Source organism: Hakea prostrata, chromosome 3 (assembly GCF_041222555.1).
Source record: "Hakea prostrata isolate BN-2017 chromosome 3, UWA_Hpros_2, whole genome shotgun sequence".
Classification (NCBI taxonomy): domain Eukaryota; kingdom Viridiplantae; phylum Streptophyta; class Magnoliopsida; order Proteales; family Proteaceae; genus Hakea; species Hakea prostrata.
In genome coordinates this window covers 22,237,298-22,258,944 of record NC_142602.1, presented here as the reverse complement: position 1 = coordinate 22,258,944, position 21,647 = coordinate 22,237,298, and the positions used below count along the sequence as shown (strand labels likewise).

At 39.0% G+C, this 21,647-nt stretch overlaps 1 protein-coding gene across 1 annotated transcript in view; it reads right to left on the bottom strand.

Moving 5' to 3' along the window:
• Positions 1 to 21,647, bottom strand: part of BGAL17 (beta-galactosidase 17) — a 72,586-nt gene that overhangs the window by 24,564 nt on the left and 26,375 nt on the right. Inside the window, exons 5-7 of the mRNA XM_089149830.1 lie at positions 17,068 to 17,148; positions 15,153 to 15,247; positions 14,336 to 14,406 (exon numbers count right to left, since the gene is read on the bottom strand). Coding sequence (XP_089005956.1) covers positions 14,336 to 14,406; positions 15,153 to 15,247; positions 17,068 to 17,148 — 247 coding nt within the window. The remainder of the gene's footprint in view (positions 1 to 14,335; positions 14,407 to 15,152; positions 15,248 to 17,067; positions 17,149 to 21,647) is intronic.

The window sequence follows — 21,647 nt, the reverse complement described above, 5'->3', positions numbered from 1 at the left end:
GTCGTTGAGGTGGCATCAACATGTACAACAGAGGCCTGACTATGCCCTAGAACAGAGATGTGATTTGATTTAGATTGAGGAAACAAAAAGAACCAGGGGCAGGCATAAATAACCATAGGCAAAGTGACAAGGAAGGATATGCTAAGCTTAGGGTTTATATCTTGTATGGCTTCAAATACAGCTGAATGGAGAGCAAGCATGTGGCCAACTTCGTTGTTTTTAAGGGGTGAAGTGAGTAACAATTAAAAATACACTCATCTGATAAGGAAGCTTAGAGTACACCATACAAATACTACAATAAGCAACTAGGAATACCCCAAACACTTGAATTCCCTTAAGCAACAATGTGATTTTCAGTTTTATTGGGCAGTTGGGAGGGGGGAGGCAATATAAGAGAATGTAATCTACTACTTGGCCTATTGCAAATCCACCACCAAATTTTCAATATGGATATATATGGGCTGAGGCTTCATTCTATGGGTTTACATTGTAATCAACCAACTAATAGGACCTAAAATATGGGTGTATGAGTTGAGTACAAAGTTCCCCATACTTCAATTATTTTAAGTCTTTAAATTTGATTTAATTTATGTTAGTATTCTGATCCAACTTTAGTTTTGAGTAGATAAGTCTTTTTTTTTTTTTTTTTGGATGAATAAATAATGATATTAAACAAACAACGAACTACAAGGACGATCCAAGCGGGAAGAATCAAGGAGAAGGGATGATTTGGGAGTTGAGGCCCCAGGAGACAACAATGAGCTTGTTTCTTGGGGAATCAACAACCGGGGGATGGGGAATGCTAATGAGTCTAGCCAATACATCAAAATAAATCGCATTCCAAATCAAATCAAGAGAGCGGGATTTAGAAGTCCGATAGGTCCCTAGTAACACAAGTCTACACTCGACACGGAAAGTAAATCCCTAAATTCTATGGAGGACGAGGATGAAAGTCCTATTGTATTCGGTACTTTTAGGATTAGTTGAAGGCATATTACATCGTTACTTTAAAGTCCTCGTTCGGGGTCCTTCTTGGGGTTCACGATCTGGGGGGGGTGACTGTTTGCTTGAGTTTGGGCTTGCTCTTGGGGGTGGCCCTGGTGTGTTTGTTTCTTATTCTTTATTGTCCTTTTTCTTCGGTTTTCCCCTTGTGTGCCTCGGTCCTAACAAAGTCCAACGCCTTAAATTCCGCTCCCACCAGAGATGATGGATCATACTATCATAGCACCATAGACAAGCTTACCTACCCAATCGCAAATTAAGGAGCCTGTGAAGTTACTCAAAATCCAAAACTAGTCACGATCAAACCCAAATGAAAGCAAGGGCTTTTCTCCGAGAGAAACTGGAGAAGGGGCAGGAGAAAAATAAATGCTCAATGTCCTCAATACCGGTCCAGCAAAGGATACAGTTTGGGTTCGCAGGGAAATGGCGGGAGATGAGGAAAGCCTGGGTTGGGAAGGCATAGTTTAGGGCTCTCCAAAGGGTGAGGGCGTGCCGGGGAATGTGTCCAGGGAACCAAACAAGGGGAGGCTGTTAGGACCCTAGGATCACGAGTCTACACTCAACAGCGTGGAAAGCAAATCCCTAAAATCTAGGGTAGGAAACGATTGGAAGATTTGAAGAGTCATATTACATTCAAGATACTTTTTAGGATTAGATTTGAAGAGTCATATTACATTCAAGATTAGATTTGAAGAGTCCTATTCGAATTGGGATGATTCTGTTGATTAATACTATAGGAACGTAATTGCTAGAAATAAGGGGAAGGAAGAGTAGAAGAAACAGTTTTTGAGTTATTGGGGAAGTTTAGGTGAGAGCTATTGCTCTTGGGTAGCCGTAGGATTCACCTACTGCTAGTAGTTTGTTTTGTTTCTCATTCAACTTTTATTCAAAGTCCATTATTATTATCATCTTCTTGAGTTATTCCATCTTTGTTAAGTTGCCTCATTCGGGTACTTAACAAAGGCCATGGAGGGGAAGGGGAAGGGGAAAGAACCAAGTTCCAATCAAAAGTCAAGGTGAAGGATTTTGAGGTTGAGGGGAGCCAAACTTAAGTGTCATGAGCGGAGGGGATGATGGGCGGGAGGGAATTCCAGACTTGTGTGAGACTAGGGTGGGGGCCAGGGGTCCATGATCCATCGGAGATGAAGTCCAATAAGAGGAAAACTTGGGGATGCTGGTGTCATAGACGGTGCGGGAGGGAAAAGAGAGAGGGAGAATACCCATCGGATGCCACGGATCTAGCTAGAACTTAGCGGAGAGGCCTGAGGAAATTTGAGTGGTGATGGCAAGGAGACTTGAGTAGATAAGTCTTTTGCATCTTTAATTAGCATGTAAATTGGATGCTATTCTGTTTTGTGTCTGTTTGTGGTCGTTATAGAGTAAGCTAAAAGTCAGGAGTCAGAGTTTTTAGTCAGCTACAAGTTAGCTTATAGATTAGCAAGTTAAAAAGTTAACCCCAAAGGGTTGGCTCAGCTGGCTAAGACCAACACGTCATAAGTAAGAGGTCAAGAGTCCAACTCTCTTCAGGGCTGGAGGCCTTTCCCCTATATGTGTGTGTGTGTGTGTGTGTGTGTGTGTGTGAGCTGAAAAACAGAACAAAAACAAGCACAAAGACAAGATTTTACATGGTTCACTTCACCCAAAGGCTACGTCCACGACTCAAAAGATAAGGTGTTTATACTATGAGGAAGAAGATGAACAAGATTACATCTACCCTCTCAACCCCGTTAAGAGACTTTAAATAGTTATAGGTAAAAAACCTACTTCAAGGAAGAAATGGCCGAAATGCCCCTACACCCAAAAACCGACCAAAAAGAAACATAGGACCACCAAACAGTTAGGGGCCCACAACCTATCATTTTGAAGAACTCAATCCGGGTGCTTTTAGGCCTCTAAACATTTCATATGGTGAAAATTGATCTTCACCACAACAATATAACCCCTCCTGAGGATTAGCAGAGGCGGGCACAAGCTGGCCTGGACACCTTAGTTTCCATGCAAAAAAAAAAAAAAGGGAAAGAAAGCTAGTTCCATTCCTAATAAGAAATCACTTGTAATTGCTGGCTGTTAACCCAAATAAGTATAGCTTGGGGTGAATGCAAGTAGATTTGTTTCCATGCAAGCTAATTGCTGGCTCATCTCAATTGAGAGACCTAGTCCAGTGAGTGACATCTGGATTTAAGAAGCCTGGTGAGTCATTCCCAGGTTGCATGCTCCTTGGCGTTTGGGATCAAAGTTGCTGGTTAGAGTTGGTGAGTCATCCATCTCAGATCTGACTGTGGAATCATTCTACATCATCCCTACAGTTCCAGCATTTATAGTACTGCAAAAGGTAAGAAAACCAGCCCCCATTTTTCCCCAGGAGTTTTCTATTTCTCTTAACCTAGATCTCTCCCCTCCCACTGGAATCTGAAAATTCTCTGTTCTGAGAATCAGAATCTCAAATTCCAGCCGCCATTCCATCAGCTTATTCCCCAAAAAGTCAAAAACAACCCTAAACTCCCAGAAAAGTGACCTACCTTCAATTCCTTTTGCAGCTCCCACTAAAAGCCCAACCTCCACTAAAGCCCTAACTACTCTCAACAACTTTTTTTTTTATAGGAAAAACATAAAGAACTAGATTAAAACGCAGATTGAGAGTTACAACTACTCAGGGGAGAAATACTACTAAAAGTCCTATTTATTAGGGATCCTATATTAGTTCTAATATGACTATTATCCTTGTGTACTTCCATATCTGCCAATTCAACGAAAAAGTTTAAAAGAGTGGGGGATTGAAATTTAGAGCAAATAGCCTTTTCCATTTTTGAGATTAATAATAGCAGGATTGTCAGATGTTGAAGAGGCGATGGTGTCTTCGAGGGTTTTGGTATGAGAGCCATGATTCGTTCATCATTGCACCAAATATGTGATATAGATATGCTTCCTTTTGTGCTAGATCAAGGCCGGTGTTCATTGCAACTAGAAGGGCACCAATCCAATCAATATCATCCACACATCCTGTCTTTACTATAATCATTTTGCCATTTATGCTTATCCCCGCACTTCATCCAGCTTTCTTTAGGGATTCATTAGATACCCCAGCACAAAATAAGACCGGTAAGTGAGCCATAGCTAAGTCATTGTGTATAATATCTTCCGTTTGCTTGAAAGAGAAGTTGTCAATACAATAATGATAGGGCTCATCTGGTGGGTGGAAATATGGGTTCCTTAATTGGATCTCTGACACCCAAAAACAAATTTTATTTAGCACTCTAATTAGGTTGGGTTTTTGTTTATTAAACATCACATAATTTCTTTCTATCCTTATGAAGTAACAAATGATACTAAAACAAGAAAAAAAACAGGTAGAAGCTTCTTTGTCTAGTTGTGTGTCAACTAGAAAAGAAGCGCAAAAGTGTAGGAGAGGTTCTTTGGTTAAATGTTGAGTTCTGAGTCCCAATGGTCATGCTGCCCAGATCCTCTTGGTCCATTCGCAAGATAAGAAAATATGCCATATAGTCTCTACCTGATCTTCGCATAATTCACACACAGTGTCCAAGTCCGACCATTGGGAAAGAATAGACTTAACTAGCAGTCCTACATTCAATAGACGCCAAAAGAAAGATTTAAATTTCGGGTGGATGGGTAATTTCCAGTGGAAATTCCACCAAGGTTTGAAGGTATTGCAATTGATTGGGTATTTTCGTCTCTGCAATGCTCGCCCCGCCAACTTAGCAGAGAACTCGCCATTGGAAGAGACTTTTGATACCCACATATCAACAGACGAAGTTAGCAAAATGTGAGAGAGAACGGAAGAAGGAAGATTAAAGATAGAGTGTTACTCCTTGTTAAGTTCAAGGTTTCGAACCATTTGAGCAACTATGAGTTCTGGTACCCAAACTGGGGCATCCTTGTATTTGTTCACGATGGAGTTTTTCCCTTAAAGAGCCATGGGTCAAACCAAAAAGAAGAGTCAGCCCCATTGCCAATACTTTTGTGGACCATACCCTCCAGCTAAGGAATAATACTACAAATGCTATACCAAGTGTTGGAAGTATGATTAAGGTTTCCTAATTGGAGTAGACTCCTCTTTTAGTTATATCCTTTTATGTTTTTTCTATTATATTTGCTTTGTATTTCCTTATCCTACTCAGAGTAGGATTTACTCAGATTGTAACTATAAATACCCCATTGGGGCCAATGAATGAAAATAACCTTCTGAGCAATAATTTCTTCAAATTCCAATATGGTATCAGAGCCTAATATTTGATTAGGGAAGAAAAGGGAACTAGAGAAATTTTCTTTCTCTTGATTTCCCTCGCCACCGCTGCGCTGCCGATATTCTCGCCGCCGCTGCTGCTACTGATCTCTTGATTTCACTCGTTACCGCTGCCGCTACCGATATCGCTGCTCTTCAACTCAGCATCCATCGCTTCCAGCAGTTGGCAATTTTTTTCCCCATTCCATCGCCTTCCAAAGCAAAGCAAGGTTTTGTTTTCATCCTACGGAGGTGCTATAGATTTTTTTTTTTTAAGTTGCTATTCACGTGTTTGTTTCCTTTTCGGGTATCCTGGAAATGTATATTGGGTGATTAAGTGCATGTCTAGGAAAATTTTGTCTAAGGAGTCTGGTATTTAAGCGGACCGGTTGTGTCCCTCCAGTCTTTCCTGGAAACTTTCCTGGTGTACTTTAGTTCAACAATATACCAATTGGAGGTAACCTGAGGAGATACTTTTCACGTGAATTAGTGGGAGTTATTCTGTAGTCAACAACAGTTTGTGATAGAAGCAATGACAGCTTTTTGCAAAGTTGAAAATTTTCAGTAACTTCGATACAGCCCCTATAAGTATCACCATCATTGTTGGTATCACTTCCCCATCACTTCTTCTTCTTTCTTCGTCAACCTCTGAAACCAGACCTGAAATTTCTTTCTTTTTTTTCTATTGTTGATATCTTCTATCAAATTTTAAAAGACCATCATTACGATCCTCTTCCTTCTGCCATCGTGAGATTTTTTCTTTCCTTACGCCATTGAGGGTCTTTGTCGAACTATTTCTCCCTTCTTAAAACCAGTGACAATAGTATTTATTTCTGCTGAATCAGTGACAATACCAAGAAAAGGACAAAAAAAAACTGATGTTCCAGCGTTCCAGGGGTCTATTTCATGAATTCAAAATTTCAGGGGGCTAGTTTGTGAATTCACATATTTATAGAGGGTTTATTGTGAATTCCTATACATTCAGGGGTCTTCATGATTTCACATATTTTAAGGGGCTAATTATAAATTCTCATATATCCCTGGGTCTATTATAATTCCTATATTTCTAGGGGTCTAATTGTGAATTTCTATATATTTAGGGGTTTGTCTATGTTTCTCATATATCCAAGGGGTCCCTTTCGTTAAAAAAAAAATAAAAAATAAAAAAAAAAAGTGTTAGTTGGACCTTTCAAATTTTGTTATTTTCTCTAGATTTGTTTTCATGATACTTTCATCTTACCACTACAATTTCTTCCTTTCCAAGTTTCCCCATTGGTTTGAAATTTTGTCTTCAGAGAATTCTTCTAATTACATTCAAGCCATTATCTTACCTTGGTGGACCATGGACCATATCATTTAGGGATTTCCTTTGTTATTGTTTTTCCCACGTGTAAAGCTACACGTGAGGGGGAGAATGAAGATGTCTACAATTCAATGTTTACTTCAAGAGTGTTGTCTATATTTTTTTAGGTCATTGTTTAAATGCCTTTCATGTAGACTTCCTTATGTAGAATTTGATCTTTATTACCTTTGAAAGTTTGTCCCTTACCTTCGCAATCTTCCACTTTGGAGATCTAACATTGCTATAGAGATAACTTTTTTGACTATGCAGAACTTGATCTTTGTTAACCCTGGAGATTTGCCCCTTACCATGACATCGTCCCTTCGGAGATCTAACCTCGCAAAAGATTTGGCGTTTGACCTCTGCAGAACTTGATCTCTATTACCTTTGGAGATTGTCACTTATTTTGACAAATTCTCCCCTAACTTTGGAGATTGTCCCTTGGCAAACTTTCCCTTTAAAGATCTAACATTGCTATAAATCAAAAGTTTCACTTTTGCTGTTGTACCCTGGCAATTGTTACCCCAAAAATATATTTTCCCTTAGATTTGCGCAGAAATTAGTCTTCTCAACATTTGAAGATTCTACCTTTTTTCTTGGGCGTTCTTCCTTGGAGACCTAAAGTTGCAGTAAAGATGAGGACAAAGCAAATGGAAGTCTATAAGGTAGACATAATCTATAAGCTATTAATGAAGTTTGAAGATCAAGTTGCAGATGTTTACCTGGACAGATGTTTTATACTATTTTGGTCAAGTTGGGCATGTGTGATATCCATGCCTCAACTTGAGGGGGAGTGTTGGAAGTATGATTAAGGTTTCCAAATTGGAGTAGACTCCTCTTTTAGTTATATCCTCTAATGTTTTTTCTATTATATTTGCTTTGTATTTCCTTATCCTACTCAGAGTAGGATTTACTCAGATTGTAACTATAAATACCCCATTGGGGCCAATGAATGAAAATAACCTTTTGAGCAATAATTTCTTCAAATTCCAATACCAAGGCCAAGAACCCTTTTTCTTTCGCACTATAGGGTTGAACCAAAGTAGTCTTTGGAAAATATCGGGCTCTAAGCGGTGACACCCACAAACTGTGGGACTCATTAAGGAGTCGCTACCCCTTTTTGAGAAGCAATGCCGAACTGATATCCTTCAATATCTTAAACCCCAATCCTCTTGCCACTTTGGGACGGCAACATTTATCCTAGCTAATAAGATTAAGGCGCTTAGATTTCTGGGGATTACCATGCCAAAATCTTTGGCATATAGAATCAATTTTTCTGCAGAAATTCCCAGGGAACCGAATGCATTGCATATGGTAAATCAGTAAAGATTGCAGCACAGATTTAATGAGAACTTCCCTTCCAACATAGGATAGGGCAGCAGCTTTCCAACCAGCAAATCTTTTGCCAATTTTGCCTACTAAAAATTTTAAATTCTTAGTCCTATTCCTGCAGTGAAACAAGTTGGTACCCAAATACAAGGTATCATGTTTCATTTTCGAGATACCCAGGATCGACAAGATCCGGTTTTTTGTACAAGCATCCACATTCCAGCTGAAGTAAGCTCCACTTTTTCAAAATTGATTTCCTGTCTTGTGACATCAGAGAACAACTCCAATGGAGCCTTAATCGCAAGCATATCCTCAACTTCCGCTCGACAGAAGAGGAAGGTGTCATTTTTGCAAAAAATATATATGAGATTTCAAGAGTAGAGGGTGCTATTTTAATACCCTCAAACAGGTTCAACCATCTATACTCTTGTAGGAGTATCAAAAGAATTTCCATAATAAGAAGAAAGAGGTAAGGTCCCGAGAACCATTCAAACGGGCATCCATTAAATTTGATAGAATAGATAGCAAAGCTAATAAACTTGAAAATCAAATTGCACCAGTGTTGATTAAACCCTAGGAAAGAGAAAATGCTAGAGATTACCTTCCATTCAGTTCTGTCATAGGCCTTGGACATATCCAACTTGAGAACCACAAAACCTTGTTTTCTCCTTGTTTTCTTCATAAAGAAGAAAATTTCATGTGCAAGGAAAATATTATCAGTTATTTGTCTTTTTGGAACAAAAACTCCCTGAAGGGGGGAGATGAACTCGACAAAAAGAGGTTTGAGCCTATGAGCTAAATTTTTCACTAGGATCTTGTAAGTAACATTATAGAGACTAATTGGACAAAAGTCAGCCACACTATTGGTGTTGTCATTTTTAGGGATAAAACATAGCAGGGTATGGTTGACCCAAAGGGTAGACAAAGGTCTCTAAAAAAAGAAGTCACAAAAACAGAAAGATCACTATTAATCATCTGCCAATGCTTTTAAAAGAAGAATGCATGGAACCCATCAAGCCGAGGGCCTTATAGGGGTCAATGGAGAATAATACTCTTTTAATTTCATCTTTCAAGGACGCATTAGATATACCCTCCAGCAGAGAAGCATTACCCAAAGGTGGGAAGATGGGTTGAATAAAAGAAGGGTCCAAAGGGTTAAATGAGGTAAAGAGGTTTTGCATGTGACGAGCAAAAGCATGCGCGGTATCTTTAGGTTCCAAAAGAGTAACTCCCTCAGCCACGATGGAATCGATTTTTCTAACATGATAGTGAATCTTGGTGGCAAGATGATAGTATCTGGTATTACAATCCCCTTCCATGATGTACTTGGATCTGGATTTTTGGAACCAGAACCATTTTTCAGCATCAAGAGCCCACATTAAGAATTGTTTTTTATCCGTTATTAGGTCCCGGTCCGGAGAAGACTGTCTTTCTAGCACATCAATCTCATTAGACAAAGATTGAAAGAGATTATTGACATTTCCAAAGACTTGGTTGTTCCAGAGTTAGAGATAATGGGATAAGTTAGCCAACTTAATCTCAAGCGGGCACCCTTCATTACTAAGCCAACTTTTACGCACCGGCTCAGGAAAGGATGGATTCAAGTGCCAAGCCAATTGATAACGGAACAATTTTCTTCCAAAATGTGGGTTGGGAGAAGTAATCAGTAACAAAGGGTTATGATCAGAGCAAGTGCTAAGGAGCCTCGACACTTTACTGGAAGGAAGCAAGCCAACCAACCAGGTGAGGCAAAAAAATGGTCCAATTTTTCCTTAACCAATTTGGGTGGTTTTTGCCTATTAGACCACATAAAATAGTGACCAAGGGCCAAGATCTCCAATAGAGAGAAGGAAAACACCAAATCATTAAACATAGAGAGAAGGGGTATGCTTAAACTGGCCTCCCAACTTAGACCTGCAACAACTTTTTATTATTAGATCCACATGTAGGGATTGGAATCAACCTTCTACTTTTAACATAAGAACTAAAATAAGTCATATTTATGTCAGCACTAAAACAGGAAAATAACAAGAAACATGAGAGAAGTAAGTTACGCGGTTCGGCAAAATTGCCTGACATAACCCAGGGTCTGGGTTAGACCTTCCAGAACCTTCTTTAATTAGAACCAGCAAATGATGTACTGTCCAAGGATTAGGATAAAATCTGTGAGTTGACAAGGAGATGTTTTTGAGATCCTAGGAATCTATGGGTATCCCAAGGGAGGGTTTGGATATGCTATGGGATGGTTAAAATTTATGTGATACCATATCATATGAGATGGCTTGAGTGAGAGAAAAGGACTATTATTCATGTATCTTGGGTTGTGGGAATACCCAAAGATCCTAGGGAAATAAAGTAGGGTTAATGGGAAGGGGAAAGGGATAATTCAGATTAACAAAGATTGGGTGACATATGCCCAACAGGGAATGAGGAGGGGAAAAGTTTAGTCAAATAATTTGGGGAACCCAAGGGATATTCAAACTTATCCTGAATGGGCCAGGGAAGCCTGCAATAGGGTGGGGAACCTTGCAGTTTGCGATCTTTCTTTCGTTCTTTTTTCTTACTTTCTTCTTCCTTTTCTATTTCTTTCTTTCTTTTCTTCTCTTGTCTTTTATGTTTTTTTCTTTTCTTGAATTCTGCCACAAGAACCAAAAAAAGTACAGAAACCAGAAAAAGAAGGGAATCGCAAGAAAGAGAAGGGGGGTAATGGCTGCTGTCGCAAGAGGAAGTAGGGGCTGAGGAGGTTGCTGCGATGGAGGGGTGGGGTTTGGGAGAGGGCTGCGATGGAGGGGAAGGGCTGGGGGAGCTACGTGATGGAAGGGGAAGGGAGTCGGGGGTGTGCACTTACTTGGAGAACATGCTGTGATTGTTTGTGGATGCTGGAAACAGGAAGAAGAATACTAGACCCTTGAAGAAGGTGCTGAACTCAAAGAAGAATTCTCAATAAGGCCACGATCCCTGTGACTCAAAACTCAATTCATTATTCAATATTCAGAGTTAAATTACAATGAAAAGACTAGGCTACTTATAGTTATAGCCTACACTAAAAGACTTTGATCTACTTGGGAATCCTTCATAATTTAGGATCTCTCAATCTCAACCACACAAATAGAAGACCAACTTGAACTAAACAACTAATAGAATCTCCTTGAAAATAGATTACCCTAGACACTAATACTCAAACATAAAGGAAAGGAACCATCCTTGAAATAAAAAACATATTAAGACTTAAGAGTCCTACTTCAAAGAAAGACTCCTAAGGACTCAAGAACCTCACAAATCAACCAAGACTTCTAAACAAAACAAAACTCTGAAAGTTAAAAATAAAATTCTGAAATTAAACTCCAGCAGATAATTAGGTCTGAAATTGACAAAAATACCCCTCTTAGGGTTTGGCCAGCCCTAAGTGCGGCCACTTTGGTGGGGCCTTGGGGCCCACAGCAGGGTTTCGGCTAGGGGGTGGATCCTTGTTCACATCACCGCCATCCACAAAGTGATATGATCTTCCAATAAGAACAAGAGAAGAAAAGGAAGTACTACAGTCCTTGCTATTTCAAACCCAAGCCCATGTCCCTTCTATGCCCTTTCTCTCTTCCCTTTTCACACTTATTCACTTACTCACCTCCTCTTTCTCAACTTCTTCTTCTTGTTCCACTGTCTTCTTTATTCATTCTCCATGTTTAGTCTAGCTATGGAAGACATGTTATTCTTTCATCTAATCTTTTCAGTAGCTTGTTCAACCAGAATTGACTCTCTTTCTCTCTCCTAAAGAACATCCATATCTCTTCCGAAGTGACTCTTGAAAGACTCCATTTAAACATCTTCAACCACTATCTTTTTCTTTTTCTTTTTTTTCAGTAAGAATCTTCAACCAATTTCACTACCTTGGAAGACCAAACCTTGTTGAAGATTCACTCTCTCTTGGAGACCAAACCTGTAATGGCTCCACTTTCGAAGACTCCACCTCTTTCACTAGTCCATCCAAACCATTGAAACGAACCTTCAACTTGTCCAGATAAAAGACAACCAACACCACATCTCTATTTATGCTCAAAATAATAGTCACAAAATTTTACACTAAATGTCCAAAAAGGCATTATTCAGGTCTTGCACATTATTTTGGGTGACTTAGGTTCCAGTTTTCCACTAAGACCAAAGTCAACCAAAATCATAAGTTTATTTCAAAAAAAGTTACACCTTAGGAATTTCCAAGGAGAAAGTGAACCACCACATTCTCCTCTTTCTATTTTTCCAACCCAAATGAAGTTCAAGGGAATATGATATTCCTCTTACAAGATTGGGATTCTACATACAAATTTTATGTTTCTTTGATCAAACAAAATGTAATTAAATGATTATGGATAAGTTGCACTCAATATTATGACATAGGAGTTTTTTTTTAAGAGTAATCTTGATATAGTCAATGACTTACACATGAATTTCACTTTGATCCATACATCATCATATCATCGTCACGAATATAACCCATTTCTCCATCCCAAAACAAGGGGAAGGGGGGGGAATCTACCCAATCTATTCAAGGCCTGATTGTGAAAGAGTAGTAACTACATTGTCCACACTTAGAACAAAACGATGCACAATGAAGGTTTGGTTTTGATTCTTAAGCAGGGAAGAAGAGGGATGTCAATTTATTTTCATTTGCATAAATATCACTTACCTCCACTGTTAGTTGACCAAATGCACTTCGACCCCTTCTTAGTTGGATAGTATCACTTAGCTCCCCTCTTATCTAGCAAAAGTATCAAACACCCCCCCCCCTCAGTTAAATTCTACTTTACCATTAATTTTTTTTTCAAACACCAAACTACCCTTAACTAAAAAGATATTTTAGTTAAAACTGCAATTACCCTAGTAGTTAAAACCCTATATTTCCCTTTACTAACTCCCCCAATGACCAAACCATTTGGCTTTCATCCCCTACCAAAACCTTCTCCACCTATTCAGCCTGGAACCTTCTCCGTGCCCATAACCCAAAACCCCCTTGGCGTCCCTGGTTTTGTTCAAAGGCCACATTCCCCAACACTCCCTTACCCTTTGGAGGGCCCTAAACCTTGCCCTACCCACCCAATCCTTCCTAATTGACCTCCATACACCTGTAAACCCAAGTTGTATCCTTTGTTGGAATGGTTCGTGTTAGGACCCTAGGATGAGGCCATGTGGAGGAGAGAGAGAGAATTAGGGTTAGTTGAGGGTTATAAATAGAGGGACAAGTGAGTGGAGAGGATATCGAATATTTCACGAGAGCTTTCTTAGAAAATTTATACAAAGTTGCACGAATTAACAAGATAGACTCTGGTTTCTATGGTGCCAATCACCCCCACACCTCACAGCAGTGTCCCTCAGCCTACAATTGCCTAAGAAAGCTCTCATAAAATATTCCATATCCTCTCACTCACTTGTCCCTCTATTTATAACCCTCAACTAACCCTAAATCTCTCTGTCTCCTCCACATGGCCTCATCCTAGGGTCCTAACAGTTCGGAAGACCTTGACCACCTCTTCTTTTCTTGCCCCTTTTCTAGATCTATCTAAGAAAAAGCCCTATCTTCCATTTGCCCCCGCTCAAGGCACTCCTTCGGTTTCGCTAGTGACTGGTCTTGGATTCTGAGAAACTTTTCAGGCTTTATCATTTGTGACTGGGTTGGTAAGCTCATGTTTTGTGCCATTGTCCATCATCCTTGGTGGGAGTGCAATCTCCGAAGAGGACTTCCAAATCCCACTCCAAAGATATGATTTGGAATGCCATATTCTTTAATGTTTCTTCTAGACTTGTAATTTCTCCCCTCCCCCTTATTAGTGATACCCTAAGGAATAGGTTTATTGTTGTCTCCTAGGCTTTCCTCTCTTCGGTCTTCCTCTTAAAGGCCGCTTTGTATTCCTTTTTTGTAATTTTTATTATTTATTCATCCAAAAAAAAAATTTATCGTTAAAACCCAAAATACCCTCATTACCTTGGTAGTTAAAACCCTTAACTAATTTTACTGTTAAAATTAATTTTATTTTGGGGTTTTAACAACAACATTAATTGAGGGTAGTTTAGGGTTTCAACTATGAGCTTAATTGAGTGTAATTTGAGCTTTAAACTAAAACATCTTTTTTAGTCAAGGGTAGTTTGGGGTTTTAAAAAAAAAAATTTGAAGGCAAAAGTAGAATTTAATTGAAAAAGTAAACAAAAGGGAGGTATTGATATCTTTGCCAATTAAGAGGGGAGGTAAATGACATTATCCTACTAAGAGGGGGTCCAAATGGAACTAGGGATGTCTTCACTGTTTGATGGTTTCAAAGAGTATAACACTATCATAAATAATATGGTTACAAAGTTCACTATTTGATGGTTTCAAAGAGTATAAATTATCATAAATAATATGGCTGCGAAGTTAAGGAATCACCCCACAACTCAACCTGAAAATACATCAGAGCCACGGACTGTTCCTTTGTCAAGTGTCTCCTTTGAACCCCCATCTGTAGTATACCTGAAATAATCAAACACAAAAATAAAGTCAACCAAAGTAAATCAGAATGAACAAACAAACCAGAGGTTTTTATGAATTTATTATCAACAGTTATGCTTTCAAGAAACATATTCCTTCTAATGAATAATAGACAACACAAAAAACTGACAGCGGAAACATAAATCATGACTCATGAGAGACAAATATACATCTGAATTAAAAGGTAGGCTGGACAGCACACACAATTGTGCCACCGCAGAGGATGATAATATGATTACGACTGTTTGAAATCCAAGGAGATGACTGGATGGCCATGTTTCAAATTTCAGGCTCAAATTCAACCATATGCCCAACCCTTGTATGTCCATGCAGCCTTCTATGTTCATATCCACCATTTGATTTACTGCTAGGCAGACTCCACTTGTTTTGAAACTTGACACACGAGCATCGGGTTTTTAGCCCCATTTAACATACCAAATAGCACAGGTAGATGTGCAGCCCAACTAAGCTAGGTGTATATATTTGTAGTTTTGTTGCGAAAAGAGTACTCAAAGTGAATATGAGAAGGCTAATGTGACACAGGAACTCATATACACTTCAAACAGAAAAATGAGAAAAGCATAAGAGAAAGGACAAAGAAGAAGAAACATTTGCAATTTCAACTGAAAAAATTGTTGAATCACATTAACGGTCCATGATAATACATACATTAGAACAAAATTTTCCTTCAAAAAACAATTGAAAAGGTGTGGAGAAAGAATATTTACAAGATTACGCCATCTCCAAGGTGTGTCCTAGCCAAAGTAACAAGATGGCGAAGATAGCTTTTGTCATCTCCATACGAACCGAACTCATTTTCAATCTGGCACAGTAAGGCTTACTTAATGGTAGAAGTAAAAGAAAAGCATAACGCAACATTTCTGCAGACAACAATAAATGTAGTTCTTGAATCGTTAACAGTTCAATATTCAGGTCAACAAAATGAATTCCAACTATGGTGCATTCTTGCCACATGAATTGGATATAGGCCTCTACCCATCATTTTCTGACTTGAGAATTTGGTGAGATGTGGTACCACGAAGGCAAAAGCCCTCGTATGGATTGTGGTTGCATAATTCATCATAACCTTGACAGAGGCTTTCTTTACCTTCTTGTACCATGAAATAGTCATTTCCTTCTCAATATGACAGCTAAGTATAAACGAAAGGTTCTTGTCTTCTTCTTCCTTTTTTCTTTTCTAAATGAGTATGTTTGACAGGAAGTGCGGACTATCTCTTCTTAAAGGTCCAAGAAATATATGAAGATCTCTTAGCAGATTATTATATGCCCTTATCTTGGAGACAACTGACTTTGCAAATACGTCATCCATCATTCACCAGCTGCCATAATTATTTTTCAAGAGCTTTTAGAAGGAATCAAATTACTTATCTCACTTAAGAAAATCAAATTAAGAGTTTCCAGAATCTAGCAAGGTGTTAAACAAGCATTCTTATCTCGAAGAAACTATACTTCTTCCTATATATAGCGTATATGAATAAGACCTAACGATAAACACCATAACTTTGTCAGAGATCTGACCAACCAAGTCCCATACCTCAAACCAAATAGACCAAGATAACCTGCACTAGATTTCCTATTCCTATCCAGCCTAACAACTACGGGAGATATTTTTATGGATGACAAGAAGGATTAGAGAATTCTATGTTATGCACAATTGGTCATAGAAATGTGTTATAACATAGATACACTCATGCAAGATAGAAGGAACTTATATCTTTCTTTTGGAATATCTTCAGTTTAAGGTGAACACTCTCAAAGTAATGTTGACAGCAGCAGCAGGTTGGGCATTTTGCAGATCCTTAGGTTTCACATTGAGATTCCAAGTGGAGCTCTTCTGTACTCCAATGCAGTATTCGTTTGATCAAAACAGAATACTTTGCCTTTCACAAAGAATGAAAGATCTGCAGCTCTTCTTCTGAAACTTTTGGCAACAAAGGTGATTTTAGGCAAATTGTTGAAGGTTAGCAGCCTTAAGAGGTTCACATCTATTGTCGAACCTGTCTTGCATCATCATTGAGGTCCAATACAGTCTTATCTCATTCTTACAATGACTAATTCAGAAACTCTCTTGCATGAACTGTACCTAAGGCCTTTCTGGATAAAGGGATTCATTCTGTACATGGGTATCATTCATCTTGCCAGTAATTAAAAGAAAGAAATGACTCAGAAATTTTCTTTTATGAACTATGCCTAAGCACTTTCTGCATACAGGGATTCATTCTGATCATGCATATAATTTTTCAGCAACAAGAAGAAACCTTAATCCCAACTAAATGGGGTCGGCTACATGGATCCTTGCCTTCCAATCTTTTCTATTTGAGGCCATACTAGATACAAGGCCTGAACCATGCATGTCCTTCCTCACTAGGATCAGCTACATGGATCCTTGCCTTCCAATCTTTTCTATTTGAGGTCATACTAGATACAAGGCCTAAGCCAGTATCCATTCTCATCACTTCTCATAACATTATTTTAGGTCTGCCCCTAGCTCTTCCAATCCATTTGGTCTGAATGAAATCACTTTCCTAGATGGATCCTTGCTGTCATGCGTATTATTTTTCTTACCAATAAATAACCAGTAATTAAAAGAAGCGCTTATCAAGAACTAAAAATTTCACCTACCTGTACCATAACAATAGGACCTCCATTACTGTAAAGAAGAGGAGCTATTTTAGGAAGTAGAACACTCCACCACTTATCCACCTGCAACAAACCACAAGAAGTCAGTCCAGTTCATCAGAATGTGTCTTAACAAGGATGGATAGGAAAAAGACCAATTTAATCACTGTAATCATGTTTATAAAATTAGACATGGTTACGGTCACAAATTTTAAAATTTTCTATTGCAGAAGCATGGTCAGTGCCTTGCAAACATGTCTCTTACAGAGCAACCTGATGCCCCATGCAGATGAGGGCACTCCAATACCTGAGTAGCACATTTCTATGCCTCTATACCCCTTATCACTCCACCCTATTTGGAAAGAGCATCCTTGGATCCTTGAAGACATTTCTGAAGGAAGTTGTGAAGTTAAAGAGAAGAGTAGAAGACAGTCCATGCCCTCAAATTTTGAGCTGTACAATGGTTGACCAAACATCTCCACGAGAAATTGCATTTTGACCCTTCAAATCTTTATAGCTACAAGCCTCTCAAACTATATAGATTACATATTACATGTAATTGGCTCCAAAATAAGTAAATCCTGTCACAGGCTGATAGTTTGAAGTATTTCTGTTAATTTCTAGATTCACCTCAGTTTTATAGGAGCTTGAGTTTACTGAATTTCCAACTATGAGCATATTTGACTAAGCTTCTGGTGCCTCACTACTTTTTGGCTTTGATAAGACAATTCTGAGGTCGAGGCAGATCCCAAAAATAATTTTCTGTTTGAATATATTTACCAACCCAAGTTGAACCCCTGAAGCTAAGGGGAGGGACCTCATTCTTGGCTTCTCTAGCTTCCACAGGAAATTCCCAAAAGAAATAATTTTGCCAGGCATACATTTTTGAACCTGAGAAGCTGGAAGGCCATAAGAAAAAGCCACAGAAGCTTAGCCAAACATGCATCAGGTCTAATCACCACTAGTTGGAACTCAGCTACATAAATCCTGTTTTGCCCCTTATCTAAAGATAAAGCATGTTAAACTCAAAAGTACTCTTTTCCTTCCTAATCACTTCAATATAGCCTTATTTGCAATTCTCCTTGTCCTTTCACAATATAGCCCCTAAGTCAACAGCTGCATAGGTAAAGGAAAGAAAGGATATTTGCACATAAGGTTGCTAGAATCATGGCATTGCCCCACAACGTTTGTGGTGAGATGCAATAGTTATCCCTGGGAACAGACTTTAGGAATTTGATTTTTCAAACCTCAAACAAGATTAGATTTTATTCATTAGAGGATGAGCAACAAGAGCTAGAGTTTTGCAGTTTCTCCACTATTTAACAATCTTCTCAGGTCCTTTACTTATTCCATCCTCTTTCTTGCAGTTTGAGGATGGGCACCTTACCTCCCGCCCCCCCCCTTTTTTTGTGGCGGGGGGGGGGGAGAAGAGAAATATTCTTTTGCAGTTAGTTTAATAAATCAACTTATAGTTGTGCTTATTTAGTTTTTTTGCATGCATATCCCACCTTTCTACGTTATATAGACTCGTCTGTAACTCAGGATCAAGTTATTATAAAAAAATGTAAATTTTCCGTGAAAAAGTTTTTGTGGAGGATAACATAAAACTAACCAGACTCAAATCTTATACCAGCATCTCCTCTCCCCCATTCCTAATGCTCCTCAACTTGACCCACGTTGCCTTTGTTGGTGATCCTATGATCTTCATGAAAGCCACCCTTTCCTCCATCTCCTCCATCCTCTCCTCATTCAAACTATCTGAATTTCTCCCTAGCCCCCAGGGTCAACCTTTAAAAGTCCCATATTTTCTCGGCTGGTGTCTCTGACTCAATCAAGGCCACCTCCTTCAGCTCATCATCTACCTTGCCCTTCCTCTCATCCCTAGTAGACTCACCAACCACCATAGTACCCCTATGATGGACCTCAGCCAAGCATATCACCTTCGCCAGCAGATTGTCCTTGTCCAATCAGTCCTACAATCCTCCTACCTCTATTGTTGTGGCATTTTCTCCCTCCTTAAAGCCACCATTAGATCCATGAAGTCCTTTTTTGCTTCTTCCGTTGGAAGGGTAAAGAATCTTCCCACTTCCTCCATCCCAATCAGCTGGTCTTCGGTTTGCCTTCCTATTTCTGAGGGAGGATTAGGAATTCATAGATTTCGTGTTTTATAGCGTTGCCCTCCTCTTGAAGCTCATCTAAAAAATCTCTCCAAGCATGACTTCATATGGGTTAACTAGGTGTGTTTAGACTTTAGATCTACTAAAAACTGACTCCATCTAGATTGTCTCCCTACCTTCAAGTCCCTCCGAGGTCTAGTGAAAACTCCTCCTCCTAAGACCTCTTGCACTTTCTACCACCTCAACTATCATTTCTCATGGCTCCACTATTTCTTTCTAACTGGACCTTGGCACCCTCTAGGCATCCTACACAATATCCTATGTCCCTATAGTCTATGGGACGTGTATTCCAAGTCCACTAAACTCCTCGCTTTCATCTCCAATGCATCTTACCTTCCCCCCTCCCCCCAAACGTCTCATAGAGGTTTGCTTCTCTCTCCCTCCCCTAACTAGACCATTTGGTTACCCAACACCTCTAGCCTCTTCTCTTCCTTCTCTACTTGGAACCACTCCCCACTCCCCTAGTCCTACTGATGAGCACATTTATGTGCGAAATCTTAGGGCATAAAGCATGCATTTTACACACTTAGAGTGGAGCTACCTTGGGTTTTATGTTGTTTTTGCAGATTTTATGACTTTTCAAGATTTAAGCAAACATTTGGAGTTTTGGGTATGAAACAAGCAATTTTACATGTCAAGAAATCCGTTTAAATTTTCAAGTGCGAAAATGGGCCTGATCTAGGAGCATGATGGGCCAGAGATGTGATTATGGGCCAACTCCAAAATATTTTACAAATAAAGAAGAACATGGAGAAAAAGAGTCCTTGCATGCTTCAATATTTTATTTCCTATTATGGACTTGATAAAAAGAATGAAAAAGAGGAAAAAGAATCTTATTTAGAGAAGGAAGAGGGGAAAATCCCGTTTTTGAGTGTCTTTGTCCAGTTTTGATCAAGCTCTTCATCGAATGGTCATCTGGTGTCCGATCGAGCTGATTTTTTAAGGAGAGCTTCATGACTTCTTGATCCTCAAATCCAACGGTGGAATTGTGCATTTGATCTCTCTAAGTCAATCCGATTAGTACGCCAAAACCCTCCTTGGTTGAGTCAGATAGGAACTCTGAGTTTGATTCAAACTCTGTCAAGAATTATATCCCATGTAAACTCTATAAAAGGAGAGCATACTCCAGCAAGGGAGAACATGTTTTAGAGCTTAAGAGAAGCACACTTTCTTTTCTCTTTAGTTTATTTAGGCTTTCTCTAGTTTTCTTTGATTACTTTTGTGAGATTCTAATTTCTAGATTGAATGTTTAGGTTTGATTTTTCTATGTAATGCAACTCCAATTTCAATTTCAAGTTCAAGTTCAAGTTTCAAGTTTGAGGTTTCGTTTTTCTCTAGGTCTAGCAATTGCAGATCTAGATCATTCTAGATCTGGTTGTTAGGGTTGGTTGAGATTCGAATCGTTCGTTCAAGTTTTTTTTATTATTCAATATTCAAATATGCAAGTAAGTAACCTTTGCCAATAATCTTCTCTCCCCCTCCATTCCCGCTTCTATTTACCCCTCCATATTCTTAACTTAGGATTTATTTTTCAGCATTATTTATTGTTCTCCCTTCCCCCTGGGTCCTTGATCAAAGATGCAAACAGTCATGCCTCTCTTTGGTTTAGGTTTCCCTTTTCCTTTATTGCCTTGTTATTTACTTTCTGCAATTTATTTTCCAGCATTTATTTATTGTTCTCCCTTCCCCCTGGGTCCTTGTTCAAAGATACCTACGGTCGTGCCTCTCTTTGGTTAAGGTTTCCATTTTCCTTTTATTGCTTTGTTATTTTATTTTTGCATTTTTTTTTATGCCTTTTATTTATGCGTTGGTTATATTTGTATTATCTTTAGTCTCAATTTGATCACATTAGATGTATGGATTAGGACCGCTCGTTTAGTTTAATTAATTAGTTACAAAATTTGAATTATTGCACTCTCGTATTATCATTAAGAGGTTAAATTCTAAAGTGGCATATCTCCTTGAGATCGACCCATTAGCTACATGATACCGTGTGCTTGTGGTTATTTTTATTTTGCAAACACCTACCATCCCTAAGTACCACTTGGTTTGGTTCAATGGTCATATTTCCTGCCATACCACCAATGTTTGGAGAACCCCGAACTACCTCCCTACCCAAGCCTTCTTTATATACTGTCACATCCCTATCAACCCTAATTGCATCCTCTACTAGAAAAGTAGATATAGACCACCTCCTCCTTTTTGTTTCTCCCACTCAATCTGGGAGAAAGCCATCTGTGCCATTTGGCCTTGCTCCCGTCATTCCTATGTCTTTGCTCGAGATTAGTTGTTGGTCTTGAGAACCTACTCTAGCTCCTCTATGTGTGACTATATTGGCAAGTTGGTATTTGGGAATGTTGTTTATCACTTATGGTGGGAGTGCAATCTTAGAAGATGCACCTCCAG